Below are 21608 nucleotides of genomic sequence, written 5' to 3'. Positions count from 1 at the left end.
GGGAGAGCAGGGGGCAGAGATGCAGAGGAGCGTGGGGATGCGGGATAGCGGGGACAGAGGGGCAGAGGGGTGCGGGTTACCGGGGGCAGAGGGGTGTCGGGGTGCGGGATACCGGGGCCAAAGGGGTGTCGGGGTGCGGGGTACTGGGGGCAGGGAGGGCAGGGGTGCGGGATACCAGGGGCAAAGGGGTGCGGGACACCGGGGGCAGAGGGGTTCCGGGGTGCGGGATACCGGGGCCAGAGGGGTTCCGGGGTGCGGGATACCGGGGCCAGAGGGGTTCCGGGGTGCGGGATACCGGGGGCAGATACCGGGGCCGTGTCCCCGGGGCGGCCTCGCTGCTGTGCCGGCTCTGCCCGCCAGGGGGCGCCGTGAGACGCGCGGGCTGCCGGGGGCGGGGCAAGGGTGGGCGTGGTCGAGGGCGTGGTCAGGGGCGGGGCGGAGGCGCCGATGGCGGCGCCGCGCTCGGTGCTGCTGCTGAGCGGGAAGAGGAAATCGGGAAAGGATTTCGTGGCCGAGGAGCTGCGGAGCCGGTACCGGGACGGGCGGGACTGGGGCCGGGCGTGAGGGCGGGGAAGGCACGGCGGGCGGGGATGGTACCGGAGCACAGGGAGGCCGGGACTTGGCCGAGTAGAGGCGGTGCCAGTTCCCGTCCCGTTCGCTCCTCTCCCGCAGGCTGGGCCCTGATGTCTGCACCATTCTGCGCCTCTCCGGGCCCCTCAAGGAGCAATACGCCAAGGTACGGAGCCATGTCACAGCCGCCGAGCTGTACCGGGACACTGCCGTGCTGTGCCGTGCTGTGCCATCCCACGCTCGTACCGTGCCACACCGTGACACGCAGTGCCACACCATCCTGAGCTGTGCCAGGCACTGCCGTGCTGTGCCGGGACACTGCTGTGCCGTGCTGTGCTGTGCCATCCCATGCTCATATCGTGCCACACAGTGCCACACTGTCCCGAGCTGTGCCAGGACACTGCTGTGCTGTGCTGTGCCATCCCATGCTCACACCGTGCCACACTGAGCTGTGCCGTGCCACACTGAGTTGTGCCAGGGCATGTGTTCGCCTGTTCTCTGCCTTCCCTGCTGCACTGTGCTGTGCCATCTGATGCTTTGCCATGCTGTGCCATGCTGTGCCATGCTGCACCACACCAAGCCATGCCAGGACATGCTGTGCCACGTTGTGCCATCCCACGGCCGTGCTGTACCACACCGTGCCGAGCTGTTGTGTGCTGTGCTGAGCCATCCCGTCCCTGTGCTGTGGCATGTGACAGCAGCCGTGCCATGCCATGCTGTGTGCCCAGGCCATGCCCACTGACCCACCTTCCCCACAGGAGCACGGGCTGGACTTTGAGCGCCTCCTGGATGCCAGCGCCTACAAGGAGAGGTTCCGCCAGGACATGATCCGCTGGGGCGAGGAGAAGCGCCGCGCCGACCCCGGCTTCTTCTGCCGGGCCGCGGTGGAGGGGGCGCTGCAGCCAGTGTGGGTGAGCACCGGGAGGGCACCGGGCCCTGTGCCGGTGTGGGTGAGCTCCGGGAGGGCACGGGGACCCTACAGCTGGTGTGGGTGAGCTCTGGGACCCTGCAGCCGGTATAGGTGAGCTCTGGGGCCAGTGTGGGTGAGCTCCGGGAGGGCACAGGGGTCCTGCCCTCCTGGGTGTGGGTGAGCTGTGGGTGAGCTCTGGGGGTGCTGCAGCTGGTGTGGGTGAGCTCTGGGAGGGTACGGGGCTCTGTGCCAGTGTGGGTGAGCTCTGGGACCCTGCAGCCGGTGTGGGTGAGCTCTGGGAGGGTACGGGGCTCTGTGCCAGTGTGGGTGAGCTCTGGGACCCTGCAGCCGGTGTGGGTGAGCTCTGGGGGTGCTGCAGCTGCTGTGGGTGAGCTCTGGGAGGTGCACAGGGGCCCCGGGGGCACAGGCCGGGTGCTGATGGAGCCCTGTGCAGGTGGTGAGCGACACACGGCGCCTCTCAGACGTGGAGTGGTTCCGGGACGCCTACGGGGATGTGGTGCAGACCGTGAGGGTGGTGGCTACTGAGGAGACGAGGAAGAGGAGGAACTGGGTCTTTGTCACTGGTGAGCGAGGGAGGGGCAGCTTGGCCTATGTGACACCAAACCTGTCTGCTGCCTCCACTGCCCTTCCTTGGCAGTGGGAGCAGGAGGCTGGGGATCAAGGCTCCCCCACCTCTGGGGGGTGAGGCCGTGGTGGGGGCACAGACAGACACATCCTGACCATCCCTGGGGCCTCCCTGGGCTCTGTGCTACCAGGGGTGGACGACGCTGAATCTGAGTGCGGCCTGGACCAGGGAGTGGCCTTTGACTGGGTGATCACCAATGACGGCGATGAGGCGGCTCTGGGCGAGCAGCTGGAGGAGCTGGTGCAGTCTCTCCACAGGAGCCTATAGCTCCATGTCTCTCCACTGGGGCTTGGGGACTGCCTCATCCCCCTAGCCCCTCAGCATCTCCACCTCCTGCTGCTGCTTCCTGTTCTGGAATAAAGCTCTGACTTCTGGGAAGTGCTGCCACGCTGGGCCTGTGTCTCATTTCTGGGGAAGGGACACACAGGTGATCCTGCCCCATGCCCACCACAGGTTTCCCAGCTTTCAGGAGGCAGAACTTCTGTCCTGCAGTTCTGTCTAAGCAGAGGGTCACCAGCTGGATGTCTCATGGTGTCTTTTAATAAGGTTTCTAGCAGCCAATTCCCTACAGATTATCTGCTTCCCAAACTCGTACACTCACATCTGCTCTTCTCCTGCAACAGCTGGGCACGGCAGGGGCTGGGGGTGCCTGGGTGGGCTGGGGGTTTTGAGGGGGGATTAGGGCCCTATATAGATCTGTATGTGTGTATCCCATACTCTGGCTCTACCCCTACCCTGACCCCGACCTTGGGGACACCGTGGGACACACACACACACCGTGCCCCCCGTCCATGGGGTGACCCACCCCGGGATGGGAACACCTGCTCCGGCTGCTGCTCGTAATCCCCGGCCTCTAAACGGATTAAAGGGGATCATATCAAAGGAGGGGGGATGCCCGTGAAGGGGGAACCCAACGGGTTAACCAGATTTGGGGTCGTTCGGGACTCGTCCATCGGTGCAGCCCGGTGCAGCCCCGTGCACTACAAGTCCCGAACGACCCCGCAGAGATGCAGGAGCCGGGGGTGTGCTGGGGGGGGAGATCCAAAGCGGGGAGCGGGCGGGGATGATGTCAGCCTGCGGGGAGCCCCAGCGTGGCCAATGGCGCTGCGGGGCCGGGCCAGCGGCAGCGGCGGGGGCGGTGGCGGCGGCGATAGCGGCGAGAGCAACGGAGCCCATTCATGATCCAGCGAACGGGGCCGGTGGCAAGTAAAGCGGAACCGGTGCCCTGCAAAGCGGCGCCGGTACCGCCGTCATGGAGACATCGGGGCATCTCCACGATTCGGGCGTGGGGGACTTGGAGGAGGATGGTCGGTGTCCCTGCCCGTTACCGGGGGATGAACGGTCACCGCCGCCGCCCTCCGCGCTGCCGCCGCTCCAGCACAGCCTGTTGCACTCCTCGCCCGGGTCGTTACGGGCCCCTCCTCCTCCTCCCGCCGCCCCCGCCGCCCTCCACCCTTCCTCCCGCCACGGCAGCCAGCTCAACCTCGGCGACCACCCCGCGGGCTCCGGGGTGGCGAGCAGCAAACACCGGCAGCCCAGCCCCCTGGTCCACCGGCGGGACAGCAACCCCTTCACCGAGATCGCCATGAGCTCCTGCAAGTACAGCGGGGGGGTGATGAAGCCCCTCAGCCGACTCAGCGCATCCCGACGGAACCTCATCGAGGCCGAGCCGGAGGCGCAACCCCTGCAGCTCTTTGGTGCCGGTGAACCCCCCGAAATTGTTGTCTCACGCGAGGACAACCATGCGCCCACCGCCCACCGTCCCAGCCGCCCGCCCGCCCGGCCGGCCCCCACCACCTTTGCCAAGGGGCCCAAGCGCAAGGCACAGAACATTGGATACCGCCTTGGGCACCGCCGGGCACTGTTCGAGAAGAGGAAGCGCCTCAGTGACTACGCGCTCATCTTCGGCATGTTTGGCATTGTCGTCATGGTCATTGAGACTGAGCTCTCCTGGGGGCTCTACTCCAAGGTACCGGCGGGGCCGGGGGGTGTGTGCGGGGTGAACGCGGAGCCATTTGCCCCATCTGTGCCACGGGATAAATATGGAGCTGGTGTGGAGCGGAGCAGGGGCAGACAGGCTGGCTGGTGACTGGAGGGACGTTCCCAGAGCTTTCTTTAGCGGATGCCGCAGCCACAGGTGTTGCACAGGGCGAGCACCCGGCTGGAGCTGCAGGGGCTTCGTGCTGGCGGCTGCTGCTCTGTCCAGTCCTGCCCCAGGCACTTGCAGCAGCAGCAGGCACCGACCCACTGAGGTTTGTGGTGCCTGTTGCTGGCATGGCAGTGCACTCCTCACGAGCACTGTGCCCCCGGCCGTGCAGCGAAGCACCCTCTGCCTCCTCCTCCTCCTCCTCCTCCACACCCCTTCCTGCCTTTTTTTTGGCCTTTTTTTTGGCCTTTTTTTTTCCTTTTTTTCCTTTTTTTTTTTTTTTGCAGGACAGTGTCTTTTATTTATAATTCTCCCCCCCACGTCCCTTCCAGCTCCTGCTCCCAGGGCTGCGCTGGTTGGCAGCGATATGAATAACTCTTTGTATAGACATCTGTCATGTTATTTATACTTATCCAGAGAGGGGGGAAGGCATCGGCACCCCCACCAGCACCCATGGGCGTCAGCGGGGCCGGCGCTGCTGCCGAGGGGGCTGGGGTGCAGCCAGCGGGGGTCCCGGTGCCGCCCGGGGCGGGGAAGGAGCGGTGGGAAGGGGAAGGAGCGGTGGGAAGGGGCTGCTCCCCCCTTCCTGCCATGATCCATGGGCACTGCGAGCACGGGAGGTGGAGGAAGGGAGAAATACAGTCGGGGGTCCCGTGATTTTGGGGACCCTGCTGCCTCCCCAGCCTGGTTTGGGGGGGGGGGGGTCCTGAGCCCCATCTTTGCACGGCTCAGTGGGCATGGGGGGTGCAGGCAGCAGCTGCGCTGCTCTGTCTGAGGCTGGGGCATGCCAAGCTGGCATCCTCGCCGAGAAAGAAAGATGCTTCAATGCCAGAGCCTTTTTTTCTGGTGGTTCCCACTCCCCCTTTGGCAGGAGCAAAGCCAAACCACCATCCCCCACCTGCATCTGCTACCTGTTGAGGCTGGCAGGCTCCGTGTGCCCGCGTGCCTGGCGCCAGGGGGACTGTCCAGCCTCACCAGCAGAATGCTGCCATGCCCAATGGAGCTGCTGTGTCAGCTGGGGAAGACCCCGTGAGTCAGCGCTGCTGCCATGCAGCAGCTGTGACACGCCGCTGCCCCACTGTCACACCGACAACCGTGCTGACAGCCACAAGCAGGGTGCAGGACAGTGCCTGGCTCTGGCCTCTGCAGGCCCCTTGGCCAGATTTGCAGCAGCTGCGTGTGAATCCCCCGGTGGGAAACCAGAACTCGCCGGCAGGGCCGTGATCACGGGTGTGGGAGCGCCTGTGGTGCGGATGGGGTGCAGTCAGTGCAGCCCCAGCCCTGCCCCACGGCCCCAGCCATGCCAGCCACAGGGTGCCAGGGCTGAGCTGGGCAGCAGGGACACACTGGCCAGGGCTTGCCTGTCCATTGACTGCGGGCAGGACAGGGCCTCTCAGTACTGCTGCTCCCACCACCTGTGTGAGGCACCCTGGCATCACCTGGTGCAGCAGGACGTGTGCCAGGGGTGCCAAGGCCCTTCCCCACTTTGGCCCCGACCCCATGTTGTTTGGGATGCGGGAATGGCTCTTCCTGACAGCTCTCCTCAGGCAGGAGGCATTGGTACACCCTGTGTGACGCTCGCCAGGTGCCCCACGCAGGGTTTGTGCCCCTGAGAAGGGTCTGGCCAGAGCCACCTTGGCACAATGCTGCCCCGGAGCTTGCCTGTTAATAGTAGTGTTTAGTCACAGCACTTTTCTTAGCACCAGCCATTATATCCACACAATTGCACAGCCAGAGCCAAGTCGTTAACAATGCGGTGCCGCCTCCACAGCAAATAGTCCCTTCTCTGCGTGCAAACAGCCTGTGGGGATGAGGAGCACGGGGAAGAGGGAGCCCAGAGCCAGCCCAGAGCCAGGCCAGAGCCAGCCCAGAGCCAGCCCAGCACGCTGGGGAAGCCAAGGGTTGGGTGCCATGAGCGAGCTGGGCCTTGGCAGGCCGGGTGTGCCAGGCCTCAGCAGGCCGGGGGTGGCACAGAGGTGTGGGATGGGGGCTAAGGGGGGTTGGTTTGGGGGTAACATCCTGCTGAGGGGCTGCCAACTCTCCCCGTCTGTGGGGCTGGACTGTGGCTGGCACGCACATGGGTGAACCAGCATCCAAAGGGAGCGCTGAATCCTGCTTTTCACAGCCATCAGGGAATCAGGGGCTGGTTTAATTTACATAAGGCTAATTAGCTGGAGGGTCTGGTTAGATTTTCTGTGTGGATACCGTAACACTGGGCTCAGGCTGGATGGGGCTGGGGCACTGATGTTGCACATCTCAGAGGGGAGGTTGGGAACTGCACTCAGCAAAAGAGAATTAAAAAAAGAGTTTTTGTTTATTTTTGCTGGTGGTACCAGTGGTGCTGATGGTCCTGATGGTGCCCTTTCTACTGTGTCAAGCTGCCTGGGGGGAAGCTGAAGCAGCAAAAGTGCCTTTGAGGATGGGATAGCAGGTGTTGGGGGCAGTGTTTCCCTTGGGGTGTGGAGCCCAGTGCCAGCAGACTCCCACAGCTGTGTGCCCCTTAATGCCTTCCCTGCTTTCACCCTGCAGGACTCCATGTTCTCCCTGGCCCTGAAATGCCTTATAAGCCTCTCCACCGTCATCCTGCTGGGCCTCATCATCGCCTACCACACCCGGGAGGTGCAGGTAGGTCCTGGCATCACCAGTGAGGGGCTGTGGGGTTTGCCAAGCACCTGAGTGGGACACGGCACCTGAGCTCACACCCTGGAGCATCCTCCCTCTTTGTCAGGGTCTTGGGGGGCACTTCTTGGCCTGTGAGAGCCCCAGGTGCTGGGCAGATATACTGGTGGCTTGGGGAGACTGCAGCCAGGAAGGGCTCAAGGCAGTCAAAGTGCCAAGGAAAGCCAAGAAATCCTTTCCTAATCAGGGCTGCACACTCTCTTCCTCCCTGGGAAGTTAAAGGAGTCCCAGTTTGTTCCAGGAAGGCTCCGCTTCCCTGTGCTTCGGCACAATGCCAGCCTGCTCAGGGCCTGGGAGGAATGAATCACCAGGCAGGAGAAGGAGCATCCTGGGAAGGGATGTCAAAGCCCCTGGCCCTGAGTGCACCAAAATCCCACCCTGTCCCTCCCGAGGCTGGGGGGCTTTGCCATGCAGGGGCTGGCAGCAGCACCCACTCCCTGCCTGCCCCAGTCCCCACTCCAGCTCAGCCTGCGCCCATGGGGACCAAGCCTGGGGGTGAGTTGCTCAATGCAAATATTTGAGAGCTCTGCTTGTTGCTGCAATAATATTTACCCCAGGATGACGGTGGCTGGGGTCAGCCGGGTGAGCTGTGCCCTCGGTGCTCGCTGTTTCCTCTCTGCTTGTTGTTCCTGGCAGTGGGTTGGGCAAACACAGCATCCACCCAGGCAGCACACAGGTCATCCCACCTCTCCTGCCCTGAGCAGAGCCAAAGTGCCACTGCTGTCCCTCTGCACCCCACCATGATCCCAGCTGCTCTGCCAGGCCAGTCACACTGGGAGACAGGGAATGAGACAATGAGATGAGTTGGACTTGATCTGCTCCAAACAAAGTTGTGCTGGCTGCTCATTGCCCTGAGTGTTATAAAATGTTATAAAGAAATTGTTGACAATCCAACAAAAACTGAATGGGGCTGCCAGAGCTGTAAATCCTCGACTTCTTGTACCTCTTGGCCAAGGTGGGGGACTGTGCTCAGCTGGCCATGGCACTTGTCAGACCTCCCAGCCTCTGGGAAACAATCAGCCTCTTCCCTCAGGATTCCCTCTTCAGCTCTTGCCCAGGGAAACTGTGGCTGCCTCATCACTGGAAGCGTCCAAGGCCAGGCTGAATGGAGTTTGGAGCAGCCTGGGGTAGTGGAAGGTGTCCCTGCCCATGAAAGGGGGTGGAGTGAGATGAACTTTAAGGTCCTGTTCAACCCAAACCAGTCCGTGATTCTATCATCCTACTAATTGTGTTAATTAGTCCTTTGAAGGAATTCCTGTGCCTCAGTTTCTCTGGGGCTGAGGCATCACTCAGCACCACGTTATATCACAACAGGTGAAGGAGAGCAGTGCTGGTAATGCTGTCAGCTCCTGCCAGGGTGCTGTGGATGGGCAGAGACCCCCTCATCCCTGTGCTTGGAGTGCCTGGAGCTGTTCAGGCTATTTATTGGTGAAACTTTAGTCCTCATGAGGCGTCTTGGTAGCTTTTCTTGGCCTCTGTTTTTCTGGAGACATGGTGGATCTTGTTCCTGCCCCTGCTGGAGCCAGTGATGCTGCATGTGTTGGGAAATGCCCCCTTGGGTACCACTGAACCACTCCAGGTTTCCATGGAAACCCACTTTGATGCTTTACAGGTACAGAACAGAGAGGGGCTGGCTCAGGGGAATCCTGCCCAAATCTTGCTCCTTCCCCTCCCTGGCCTATGGCAGTTCCCCATCATACAGTCAAAAGGCTCCTGCCTTTTCCGCTTGCTAATTTGTTTATTTTAACACCCTTTTCCAGGAAGGAATAGGCTGTCAGCTTGCTAAATGCCTGAGGATCTCCCTTGACAGCTTGGAGCATTTTTGTAAACAATTTCTCAAACAAAGCAGCTAAAAGGAGCAGAGTTTTCCCTACAGAAAGGGAGGTGGCTGGGACAGCCACTCTGTGACTCAGTCCCCGTGGCTCCTGCCATCCCCAGGGAGAGCCCCAAATGCCACGCTGGGCTGGCACAGGTGTACTGGGGCCTCTGGGGGGTTGCTCCTGGGCTCAGGGCCAGCTGGGGCCGTGCTCCCCACTCACCTCTCACCCTCTGCCTGGGCTCTGCCCAGCCCTGGCTCTGTGAGCGAGCCAGCGTCGCTCCATGAGTGAAGGATTGAGGACACGGACAATGGCACCAGCTGCCACCTCCCCCTTGGATCCCTTCCTGGTGCTTCCTTTGGCAAGTGCTGCTTGCAGAGAGGCCCCGAGCCCGTCCCTCCTGCTGGGTGTCCCTGTCACACCAGGGAGGAGCCAATGGCAGCCTCAGGACTGCCCCTGCCGAGTCACCTGCATGGGTGATTCCCAGGGCTCTGCTGGCATCCCAGGGAGGCCAACGGAGCTGCCACCCCCTCCCAGCTCCTGCAGAGACCCCAGCTCCATCACTGATGATGGGAGAGGAGCTGCTGTACCCAGGATGAACCGTCAGTTGCCATGACAACTGAATCCCATCTCCGCCAGCAGCTGGATGCTCCGACTGTGGTGTTCACTGCCCAGATACTGCCCTGGCACTCAGGGTGTGACAACTGTCAGCAAAATCAGTGCAACCCCAGGAGCAGAGGGACTGGGGTGACTCATGCTGGGGCTCTGTGGCACCATGGCTTGCCCATTTCTGTGGCCTGGATGAGGGGGATGTTTTGGGAGGTGGGCTCCTGCCAGCCAGATTTTGAGTGAGCTTGTCCCCATGCTGTCCCTGGGTGTGTGTGCTCAAGGCCAGGCACCTTAAAGTTTTGGTGACCATCCCTGGCACACACTAGCAGGGCAGCACAGAGCTTGGTGGTGACTCATTCCCATGTTTTTCTTCCCCCATCCATCCCCAACCCTTCTGGCTGAGCCACACCCAGAGCTCCTCTTAGCTCTGACCCCCAGATCCTGTGGAGGGAGGGTCAGGGATGGCAGTGGGCAGGTTGTGGGGCCATTGGTGACTGTTTTGCATCCTGGCAGCTCTTTGTGATCGACAATGGAGCTGACGACTGGCGGATAGCGATGACGTACGAGCGCATCCTCTACATCAGCCTGGAGATGCTGGTCTGTGCCATACACCCCATCCCTGGGGAGTACAAATTTTTCTGGACAGCTCGCCTGGCTTTCTCCTACACACCATCTCGGGCAGAGGCCGATGTGGACATCATCCTGTCTATCCCCATGTTCCTGCGCCTCTACCTGATCGCTCGGGTGATGCTGCTGCACAGCAAGCTCTTCACCGACGCCTCCTCGCGCAGCATCGGGGCACTCAACAAGATCAACTTCAACACCCGCTTCGTCATGAAGACACTCATGACCATCTGCCCTGGGACAGTGCTGCTGGTCTTCAGCATTTCCCTCTGGATCATCGCTGCGTGGACAGTCCGTGTGTGTGAGAGGTGAGAGGGGTTGGGGTGCCTGGTGCTCTGGGATTCAGGGTGTTTGCAGTGAGCTGGGGTTAGGGGCTTGTGGCAGCTCAGGATGCTCAGGGCTTGGTGGTTTGGGGTGCTCAGCTGTTAAGGATGCAAGGAGGTTCGGGATGCACAGAGTTTTGGGATGCAGGGAGGTTTGGGAGGCTCAGTAGTTCAGGATACGAGCATGATGAGCAGCAGTGTGGAGGTTTGGAATGCTCCACGGTTCAGGATGTGCAGCAGTTCAGGATGTGCAGCAGTTCAGGAATGCACAGAGGTTCAGGATGCAGGGAGGTTTGGGATGCAGGGAGGTTTGGGATGCTCAGGACACGAGCACGACAACAGCAGTTTGGGATGTGTGGAGTTTGGAATGCTCCACGGTTCAGGATGTGCAGCAGTTCAGGAATGCACAGAGGTTCAGTATGCACGGAGGTTCAGGATGCAGGGAGGTTTGGGATGCAGGGAAGTTTGGGATACAGAGTGGTTTGGGATGCTCGGTAGCTCAGGACACGAGCATGACAAACAGCAGTTTGGGCGGTGTGGAGGTTTGGAAAGCTCCAGGGTTCAGGATGTGCAGCAGTTCAGGATGTGCAGCGGTTCAGGAATGCATGATGATGTGCAGTGCCTCTGGAAGCTCAGCAGTTTGTGGTTTGGGATTCACGGCAGTCTGGAATTCTCAATGGAGATGTGATGTCCCAACAGCCTGGAGGAGGGGGGGTGTTGGGGCCTCAGTGGTTCCCTGCACTGAGCCCTGCTGTTACAGATGATAAATTGCACAGGCAGGAAGCAGAGCAGGGTCAGCCCTGTCCTCACAGGGTCCTTGTGCAAGGGAACATCTGTGGTGCCAGAAGCTCCAGGAGCACGGGTGGGGGACAAGGAGAGTGCTGGGAGCTGGGGGCTGTGCATGGGGAGGACCCAGAGGTGCTGATGGGGAGTGACAGGGCCTGGCTCAGGCTCCAGCATCGCTGCAAGTGACTGCCATGACAACACTGTGGTGACATACCCACAGCTTGATGGCATCACGCCAGCACCAGCGTGCTCAGCACCGGGGTTGCTGTGGCGACCAGCCTGGTGGGTATCACTGCACCTCCATCTCTCAGGGACCTGCCACCACTCTTTGTCTACTGAGGGAACCGGGGGGCTGTGCTGGTGGCATCCCAGGGCTGTGCCAGAAGGTTTTCTCCACAGCCACAGTGCAGCAGCACCCGGGGAAGGGAGGGCAGGTTCCTCCAGGAGCTGCCCTGTTGTTGTAGCTTTGTGTCATTCTTGGAGCTGAGGTGTGAGGGATCACAGCAACTGGCAGCCCAGGGTTACCTGGGACACCCAGGTTGATTCTAGATTGCTTTCAAAGTGAGAGGAAGGCCACCCCCCTCCTCCTCAGGGTGGGACCCGTTGCTGTGGTCACGCTGCAAAGGGGCATTAGGGCAGCTGGAAGTGCTGTGGCAGTGGCGTGGGACGGCACGCTGAGATTTTATGAGCTTTTACTGGCTGCATTTGCCTTCCTGCCTCCCTTAATGATGCTCTCCTTATGAGCTGGATGCTCAGGCTGTGCCTAATTGTGTTTGAGAGATTGTGGTTTGTGCCTCCTCAGCAGGGAGCAGGAGCACAGGCACCCAGGACACACACAGGAGGGTAATCCAACAGCTGGCAAGGCTCAGGCTGGAAGAAGCAACGAAGAACTATCAGGAACAAAAATCCCCAGAAATTATGCAGACGAGGCACTGCAGATCATTGGCAGTTGCCATCACCTCCCTCAATGTACAGAGAGGCAGAAGAGAACCCAGGTGGGCTGGAGATGCGTCAGTCCTGGGGGATGCAGGACTGGGGGAATGCAGAAGCCCTGGGACACGCTCTGTGTGTGAGGGATGCCACATCCCTGGGGGAGGCACCAGCCCTGGGGGCGTCACACAGCTCCCACAAGGGCTACCCAGGACGTGTCCCCCTGTCCACACTGCCCACCTGCACTGGAAAACAGTTTCCAGCCATTTGCAGCACCATTCCCCAGCAGCACCCACTGGGCCCAGGCAGTTTAGAGGTGGTGGTGCCTCTCCAAGACATCCTGGGGCTGGGGTGCCACATCTTATTGGAATATTTACCAATCTAGCCAGACAGGACGTGCCTGAGCTTGTCTGGCCCTTGCTGCTGAACCAAAAAGCAGCAACTGTGGTGTTTCACCCCACAGACACTTTTGCCTGCCTGGGTGTGTGGTGTTTTACCCCACAGACACTTTTGGCTGGCTGGGTGTGTGGTGTTTCACCCACAGACACTTTTGGCTGCCTGGGTGTGTGGTGTTTCACCCCACAGACACCTTTGCCTGGCTGGGTATGTGGTGTTTCACCCCACAGACACTTTTGGCTGCCTGGGTGTGTGGTGTTTTACCCCACAGACACTTTTGGCTGCCTGGGTGCTGTAGCTGGCACTGCAGACAAGTCCAGGCCTGCAGGAGCTCTGGTGGTGCTGGGATGGAGCTTCCCCCCATAACAGGGGCTGCTCCTCAGGTTTCCCTGTGTGGAGAAGCTTTGAGGCGATGGTGAAGGAAAGGAGTCGGTTCTGATGGAGGGTTTGGATCCAGAGCTTTATTCTGGCCCTCAGGCCTCTGAATGCAGCACCAGCTCCAACAGAACTCCCTGAGCCCGTGGCTGCTGCTCCTTTAACCCCAGGGAGAGGGGCAGGGAAGGGGCAGGGAGGCACCAAGCAGGGACAGGAGGGGAGGGACAAAGGGACAAAGAACACCTGGATGGCCCAGTGCCCCCCAGGGGTGGAAAGCATCTTTTGAATTTTGCCAATCACTTCTGGAATGCCAGGGCTGACAGACAGCGCTGGGAGGGGAAAGGAGAGGTGACTGACACACCTGGCAGGGAATTTTCACGGAGGGACCCGAGGTTCTGAGGTAAACCCCGAAATCACAGCGCAACAACGGCACCGAGCTGTGCTCTCCGTGGCTGTGGGGGCAGCAGCAGCATCCTCAGCATCCTCAGCATCATCCTCAGCATCCTCAGCATCCTCCCGTGCGCCGCGGGGCCGCTCCTCTCGCTGCTTAGCAACCCCGCCCGCCGCTCCGGTGCGTGCCCGCCCGGCCCCACGGAGCGCACGTGTGCCCCAACGTGTGCCCGGAGCACCGGCCGGGGCTGCCCCGAGCCCGAATGTGGCACCGTGGTCACCGGGGTCCGAGGATGAGGGAAGAGAGGAGGATCTGACTCCGTGTTTCAGGAGGCTTGATTTATTATTTTATGGTATATATTATTAAAACTATACTAAAAGAATAGAAGAAAGGATTTCATCAGGAGGCTGGCTAAGAATAGAATAGCAAAGAGTGATAACAAAGGTTTGTGGCTCGGGTCTCTGTCCGAGCCAGCTGGGCTGTGATTGGCCATTAATTAGAAACAACCACATGAGACCAATCCCAGATGCACCTGTTGCATTCCACAGCAGCAGATAACCATTGGTTACATGTTGTTCCTGAGGCCTCTCAGCTTCTCAGGAGGAACAAATCCTCAGGAAAGGATTTTCCATAAAAGATGCCTGTGACACAAACGTGTGCCCAGAGCACCAGCCAGGGCTGCCCAGAGCCCGGGGTTGGTGCCGCTGCGCTCAGGGCAGGGCTGTAGGTGATGCTCAGGGCAGCCAGAGCGGTGAGGGTGGCTGTGTGCAGGTCAAGGGATGACAGAAAGTGCCCCAGACCCTCTGCTCTTCACCCCAGAAAGTGCTGCTGGTGTCTGAGCAGCTGGCCCCTCTTTCGGGTCAACCCCTCTGGTTTATCAATCTTGCTCAAAATGCTGCTCAGTGCAGAAAATGTCCCCCTGTCCAGCAGGCCTGGAACCCCCCCCCCCTGTCCAGCATGATGCTCTTGGGGCTGTTCCCTCAGGACATTCCACCCTGTGGGATGAGGTGGGCTCAGATCTCCTCAGGACAAGACACTGGATGGGAGAATTTTGTGTGTGTGCCTCACTGCTGGCACTGGAATTTTGGGGAGCGCCACTGTGGTTGTGGGCCCTAACTCCCACAGAGCCCATAACCTATCTAGCTCTGGGATGATCGTGGGTGCCCCACTGCTGGCACTGGAATTTTGGGGAGCGCCACTGTGGTTGTGGGCCCTAACTCCCACAGAGCCCATAACCTATCTAGCTCTGGGATGATCGTGGGTGCCCCACTGCTGGCACTGGAATTTTGGGGAGCATCACTGTGGTTGTGGGCTCTATCTCCCCTGGCCAACCCTGCCCAGAGTGAGCCTCACCATGGCTGAGGGTGCTTTCTCCTGCACCAGGACCTCATTTGAGTCCCCAGCTGAGGGAAAAAAACATTTCAGAAGAGGAGAAAACCCAACTGCTCTGCGAGTGATGCTCTTGGAGCTGGGATTGCCAAAAGCTCCATCTGTTTTCCCTCTCCAGATCCTGTGAAGAGGCTGGGAGAAGCCTGCCAGGGAGGCAGGAGAACAACCATCCTGTTCATAGTGGGGTAAAGGCCCTGCCTGCCCCTGCCAGCTTAGGGCTGAGTTTGGCTGCCAGGAGTCAGCACCACATCCCTGGCAGTTGTACCTGCCTGGCTTGGCTGTGCCCTGGGGAGCTTGGAGGCAGCTGGGGCCCCTCTCTGTGTGCTTGCTGGAAGAGCCAAAACCCAGCTCTGGGACAGCCAGAATGGTCACTGACCTCACATCCCCAGCAGGGACCTGGAAAATCTGCAGCATTCCCAAAGCTGCAGCCACTCCACGTGTGCTGTGTCTTGAGTGTGTGAGAGCTGTTCCTGTGTTCCTGAAAGCCAAGGCTGTGCCAGAGGCTCCACAGGACCCATCCCCAGCAGTTCTGCTGGCAGCTGTGCCCTCTGGAGTGCCACAGCACCAGTGGGATGCAGGGGGCTATGCCAAGGGTGAGCTGCTGTGCTCAGAGCCTGTGCAGAGCCACAGCTCTTTATCCCTCCAGCCAGTCCTCACTGCAGCACCACTGGGGACACACAACAGGGCTGGGATGTGGTGACAGGTCTGACTGAAAGCAGAAGCCTTCTCCACCGAGTTTTTGCTCTCATTTTGTCCCATCTGGGTTTCCCAGCGCCAGAAATTACGCAACCACTGCCACTATGGCACATCCTACTGCGCTGCTAATCCTGTACCCCAGCCCAGCCCAGGCTGGGGGAGCCCAGGTACCCCCATTTCTGCCCCATCCATCCCTGTCCCCTGCTGTGACACTGATGCCCCTGTCTCCTTGGCAGGTACCACGACCAGCAGGATGTAACCAGCAACTTCCTGGGTGCTATGTGGCTCATCTCCATCACCTTCCTCTCCATTGGCTATGGGGACATGGTCCCACACACCTACTGTGGCAAGGGAGTCTGCCTGCTCACTGGCATCATGGTAAGGGCCATGCTGAGCTGCTTTCCCTTCTGTGGGCTCTGCCTGTCTCCATGGCAGAGGAGGGGCCTCTGGAGTTTACCAGTGCCTGTTTCTCAGCTGTTTTGTCAATGTACAAGGCCTAATGAGTCCAGCTCTGAGGTCTCACAGCATGGAAGTTGAGAGAGTTGTCTCAGCTGATGAATTTGGGGTGGATTTGGGCCCACAGTCAGTAAGGGTGGAGTCAGGGAGCAGAAGGGCACCCGAGCATCCCTTGGCCATCCTGGTCCACATCATCTGGCTTCCATTGCTCATCTGCCAGAGGTTCCTTTCCTTCTCAGCCAAAAGGCCACCATTCTCCAGAGTACCTGCCCTTAGAAGCCCACCACGAGATCTCCTGGCTTGTGGGACTTTCCTTTCCAGCCAGGGCTGCTGAAGGAGCAGCTGGGGGCTCCTCACAGATGTTCCTCAGCCATCAGCTCTGCCCACCTCAGCTCCAGGCCCTGGGGATGGAGCCATCCCTCCTCCCAGCTAGGGCAGACCCCATGAGTACCATCAGCTGGGGAGGGGCTCCACCAAGAAGAATTCATCCTGTATCACCTGCAAATCTTTGATGTGTCTTGGATGAGGCCAGAGGCAGCAAGGCTGGTGTTCCTGGTGGGAGAAAATCCCTGTGGATGGGGGTGATGCAGCAATTGCCAGCAGAGGAGGAGCTGCTGGCTCAGCTGAGGGGGTTCCAGCTTCCCAAAACCCTTGCCCAGCCAGTGATGACTTTGAAGTGAGGCACCATCTGTCAAAGTGTCCCCCCACCCCTGGGAACGGAGACCCCCACGCCCTCTGGGGTTGGAGGCTTTGCTGGGCAGTCAGCACCAGGGGTAGAGTCACTCATCCTGGTGGCAGTCAGAGAGTGCAGCAGGACCCTTGAGGACACTGAAGGATTCAGGCCAGCAGGTTAATTAATGGCTCTTTAAGGACAGCTTGCCAGGCTGACAGCACTCTGCCAGAGCACTGGGGGCAGGGGCCCAGCTGGAACGAGCAGAGCTCAGGAGCACAGCAGGCACAGAGGCTCTGGAAAGGACAGCTCAGCACAGATGTGCACTGGAGATGGTGGCTGCCACGCACATCTGGCCCTGATTGCTGGGATAAGGGAGTTCCCAGCCGCACCAGTTTGAATTTGGAGCCCCTTCTCTGCTCTCACCTGTGCTGCCTGGTGTTTCCCCACTGCTCTCCCAGCCCAGACCTCTCTTGGGAATGGAGGGCTCCTCATCCCACAGGGCTCTGGCACGGGGCAGATCTCTGGTCTGCAGTGGCACAGGCTCCCCATCAACCACTGCTGACCTTGCTGACAGCCCTGGCCTCTCCTGTTAGTCACAGAGCCCTTCATCAGCCACTCAAGGACACCCAGGCTCTGCCAGATCTTGTCAGGATAACAGGGAGGACACGTAGCTTTAGGAATCTGCAGGTTTCAAGGGTGAGGGTGGGAGTGCTGGTGTTACAAAACAGAGACAAAAACTGTTTCCCCACCTGATGTCCCTGCACAGGGTGCTGGATGTACAGCACTGGTGGTAGCTGTGGTGGCCAGGAAGCTGGAGCTCACCAAAGCTGAGAAGCACGTCCACAACTTCATGATGGACACACAGCTGACAAAGAGGGTAAGGTGCCATGGGGGCATTGCTGAGTGCCAGGAGCTGGGGTTTGGGCCACCGTGGCAGGAGGGAGGCGTCAGCACCTCTGGATCCTGTGGGTATCACAGTGGAAGGAGGTGCCAGCATCTCTGAGTGAAGCTACAACAGGACAGGAAGGTGTTGGCACCTTTGGGTGTGGGTCCTGCGGGTACCACTGCTGAGGAAGTTTTCCAGATGCTGTGGACATTGCACAGGCACAAGTGTTACACCGAGACAAAGAGCAGCAGCTCTCTTCCAGGGATTGAGGTGATTTTGGGAGCACACTCCCTCCTCTTCCAGAGCATGATCTCACTCCTCTTGCTGTCAGGAAGACAACTGGATTTCAGTGATTCAGTGTCCACCACAGAGGAGAACCATACTGCGAGGCTCCCCTGAGGAGAGCCTGCAGCAGGGTGCTCATGGGGTCACCAGAACTGGTGTCACATCCCTGGTAGCATGTAGGAGCAGCAGGAGGTCGCTGGTGTCGGCAGCCTCATCATGGCAAAGCATCAGCCAACCAACAGAGGTGTGTCATAGAATGGTCTCTGCTCAACAGAAAACATTTCAGAGGGGATGGTGGCAAAAGGAGCATCAGTGCAGCCCTTGGAAAGGCAGCCAGTGGTGGGATGCAAGCAGGGCACCCACTTCACCCCAGAGAGCCCCAGACAAAGCCCTGACACCCCAGCAATAGCCAGGACCTTGGTGTGACCAGGCTGGGAGAGCAGAACAGCTGGTGAGCCCCTCTGCACTGCCATTGATAGGGGTCTGCAGGCTCCATGCCAGGCAGAGAGCAGCCAATTGCTCCTGGAGTGAGCAGCTGAGCTGTGGTTCAGGCACAGAGCCTGCAGAAATCACATCCCAGCACCAGCAGCACAGCTGGGACCTGCTGGTCTGGGACCTGCCAGGATTCACAGATGGGTTCCCCCCCTGTCCATCTTGCCCAGCAGAAGCTGCTGCTGATCTCTCTCAGGAGGCTCCCAGCATAGCAATGGAGAATGTGTTAGAAATTCTGAGAAAGAGCCTGAAATGCAGCATTTTCTCACTTTCTCCAGCCTGCAGGCAGCTGGTGGAGAAAAAAACTTTGGGTTTTTTGTTGTTTTTTGTTTTAAATTGAGGTTTATGGTACAACTTTGTGTGTAGGCAAAGAGCCAGGACTGGGATGTGGGTACACCAGGGGCCAACAGCTCTGCCTTCTTTTACTCCTTGAAGTGCTCAGCATCCCCTGGAACAGTCCAGGAGAGCTTTGTGGGTGCAGAGCCCCGCTCCAGCTGGGGCAGGGCATGGGCAGCAGGTCCATGGCAGAGCCAGGGCAGCGTCTCTGGGGTCCCACATGGCTGGTGACCTGCAGCCACTCTTCCTTCTCAGATCAAGAACGCGGCAGCCAACGTCCTGCGGGAGACATGGCTGATCTACAAACACACCAAGCTGCTCAAGAAGATCGACCATGCTAAAGTCAGGAAGCACCAGAGGAAGTTCCTACAAGCCATCCACCAGTAAGAGGCTGTGCAGTGGGCTGGGGGCAGGCTGAGCTCCAGATAAAGCAGGATCCTGTCCCTGGCAGGGCTGTGGGGGCAGTTTTGCATTGCCCAAGATGCAGGCAGGTGCCCAGATGCAGTTTGGAAGAGGGGAGGGAGTGCAGCCTCGTGCTCTTTCCTTCTCCCCAGGTTACGGAGCGTGAAGATGGAGCAGAGGAAGCTGAGTGACCAAGCCAACACCCTTGTCGACCTCTCAAAGGCAAGTCCCACAGGAACCCTGTGGCTTGGCCAGACTGAGTGTTTCTCTTCGCTTGGAATAACTAAAGCAGACTTGGCTGACCGCAAAATGCTCCGACTCAGTAAATGTCAGCAAGGAATAGCTGCTGTGGGATGGCTGCTCTTGCAGAGCAGGAGATACACATTCATGAGCCAGAGGTTCCCTGCAACCCTTTTTGCAAGGGGTACCACGGCTCAGCAGCACAGGGCCAGCAGAGTTTCCTTGCTTTGATGGCCAGGGATGAGCCAAACTGCAGTGGCAGAGCCCTTGGAGAAGCTGGGGTGGCTGAGATGGGGCAGCTCTCAGGGCAGAAAGGGGTAGAGGGGTGAGCAGAGCCAAACTGCAGTGGCAGAGCCCTTGGAGAAGCTGGGGTGGCTGAGATGGGGCAGCTCTCAGGGCAGAAAGGGGTAGAGGGGTGAGCAGAGCCAAACTGCAGTGGCAGAGCCCTTGGAGAAGCTGGGGTGGGCTGAGATGGGGCAGCTCTCAGGGGTAAAAGGGTGAGCTCTGTGGCATTAACCCCTCCAGCCATGGTACTAACTGTCCCCCGTGTCCCCTCCCCAGATGCAGAACGTGATGTACGACCTCATCACAGAGCTAAACGACCGCAGTGAGGACCTGGAGAAGCAGATCAGTGGCCTGGAATCCAAGCTGGAGCAGCTCAGTGCCAGCTTCAACTCCCTGCCCCTGCTGATGGCTGACATGCTGCGGCAGCAGCAGCAGCGCCTGCTCAGCGCCGTCCTGGAGGCCAGAGGGGTTGGGGTGCCCGTGGGCACCCCCCAGACCCCTCTCTCTGAGAGCCCCATTGGGGTCAGCTCCACCTCCTTCCCCACCCCTTACACGAGCTCAAGCAGCTGCTAAAACACTTCAGCCCCTTCAGCCCCGCCGTGGACAGGGGAAGCATTTCCACACAGATCGTGAGGTCTCTGTGAACTTTTCCTCTGGTCCTTGAACCGCTGCAGGAGCCTTCAGCTGGAGCCAGTAGTGGGACCAGCAGTGCCGAGCGTCGCTCGGAGCTTTGCCAACGCCTTGGTATTGGGAATTGCATCCCTCTTCAGGTGCCTCTACACGTGGTGAAGGAAGGGGACAGAAGGTGATGCCTTGGGCCAGCCTGTGCCGCGGCGTCCGGTGGCAGACGGGAAAAACCCACGCTCAATCTCAGGTCTTCACATTTGAAAACAAAACAAAACAAAACAAAACAAAACAAAGCAGAACACCAAGTCAGAAGCACTGAAGCAACGGAGACACCGGAGGGAGAGTTTTTTCTCCCTGGGGCGCCCCCCTGGCCCCCTGGCCCTCTCAAGATTGCCAAACCTCGCCAGGCAGATGCCAGCGTGGGGAGGATGGTGACGCAGGCTCTGGCTGACGCTGCCTATGCTCCATTCCATCTCCTAGCCACAGGACAGCCCCCTCATACTGACAGCTGGGTGACCATGTCTGACTGTAACCTTCCTGTGGAGTTCTCTGGAGCTGTGAGTGTTTTCTACCCAGAGAAGAAACGATGGACACTTCTTCTTTCTGGTCCTTAGTGTCATATTCTGCCTGGAGACACGTGCCAGAGCCAGGAAAGCAGTGCCTACAGCGTGCAGGGCCACGCAGGGCTGCCCCCAGCCAACGTGTTGGTGGCCAGTGATGGGGCTGGCAGGCCAGCTCGGGCACTGAGGGGGTCTCCAGGTGCTCACATCACTGCCTGCTGGGAGCCTCCCAGCATTTTGCAAAGCCAGTGGGCTCTTTGCAGCAGTCTCAGAAGTGCTGGATGAACACCCCATCAGCTCCAGCTGTCTCCACTCGTGCTGGGAACATCCATGCTTGAGCCCAGTTGGCAATGCCCAATCCACCAGGATCAAGCAGGAGCTCACTGGCAAGTGATGTGGTAGCAGGGGCAGGTGCTTCATCTGTTTAAAACAAAGCCCATGGCCTTCGTGCCACTTCTGCTGGGTTTGGTGGAGGGCAGCAGCACTCTCTGGCTCCGTCTTGGCACAGGCACTGCTGCCCATGCCTGCCAAAGAGCAGCACATCAGACCCCATCACAGTTTTTTGCTGGTGTTCAGCTTCCTGAGGTACCCTTGGCATCACCTGGCTGCTTCTGGAACCAGCCACTTTCTGGTTTGCTTTCACCATTTCTCCCTTTTTCCTCCTGAGTTCTTCTTCCCCAGTGTCATGTTCTGGCTTTCCTGGGTCCTTGCATGGAGCCATGCCAGGCTCTGACTTTGGGGTTGGTGTTTGCTGCTTTCCACGAAAACTCAGCAGAGAATATTTCTATATTTTTAAACAGATGAAGCAACCATGTAATTACTCTGCAATATTAATTGCACCTCACCCAGCAGTGTCATAATTGTAATCAGTCACTGTGTTACTCCAGGTATACTCAGCCTGTAACGCTCTCCTTTGTAACTTTTCCCCCTTCCATAAATAATGCTGGATTTTGTGCACACGTAGGGGTAGAGACCCACCACCCCCCTGCACCACCACCCCTACACCCCCAATGCTGAAGAATTTCCTTGCTGCCAGTGGTGTGAGGTGGTTTCACTCCCTGTGCCCTGCAGCTGGAGTT

The 21608-nt window shown here is 59.3% G+C and overlaps 2 protein-coding genes across 2 annotated transcripts; both read left to right on the top strand.

The window, feature by feature from the left end:
- The first annotated feature begins 422 nt into the window (after window positions 1–422).
- On the top strand, window positions 423–2504 carry PMVK (phosphomevalonate kinase). Its single transcript, XM_066568076.1, has 5 exons — window positions 423–530; window positions 673–736; window positions 1329–1481; window positions 1935–2064; window positions 2257–2504. Exons 1-5 carry the CDS (start codon window positions 448–450, stop codon window positions 2391–2393), a joined length of 567 nt encoding a protein of 188 aa, XP_066424173.1. The 5' UTR covers window positions 423–447; the 3' UTR covers window positions 2394–2504.
- A 790-nt stretch (window positions 2505–3294) lies between these two features.
- On the top strand, window positions 3295–20293 carry KCNN3 (potassium calcium-activated channel subfamily N member 3). Its single transcript, XM_066568056.1, has 8 exons — window positions 3295–4095; window positions 6802–6897; window positions 9891–10309; window positions 15524–15665; window positions 17183–17293; window positions 18671–18798; window positions 18970–19039; window positions 19619–20293. Exons 1-8 carry the CDS (start codon window positions 3379–3381, stop codon window positions 19913–19915), a joined length of 1980 nt encoding a protein of 659 aa, XP_066424153.1. The 5' UTR covers window positions 3295–3378; the 3' UTR covers window positions 19916–20293.
- Window positions 20294–21608: the final 1315 nt, after the last annotated feature.

The sequence above is a fragment of the Molothrus aeneus genome, chromosome 31 (assembly GCF_037042795.1).
Source record: "Molothrus aeneus isolate 106 chromosome 31, BPBGC_Maene_1.0, whole genome shotgun sequence".
In the NCBI taxonomy this organism is placed as follows: domain Eukaryota; kingdom Metazoa; phylum Chordata; class Aves; order Passeriformes; family Icteridae; genus Molothrus; species Molothrus aeneus.
Note: the sequence above shows the minus strand (reverse complement) of the source record. Positions and strands in the feature narration are given on the sequence as shown.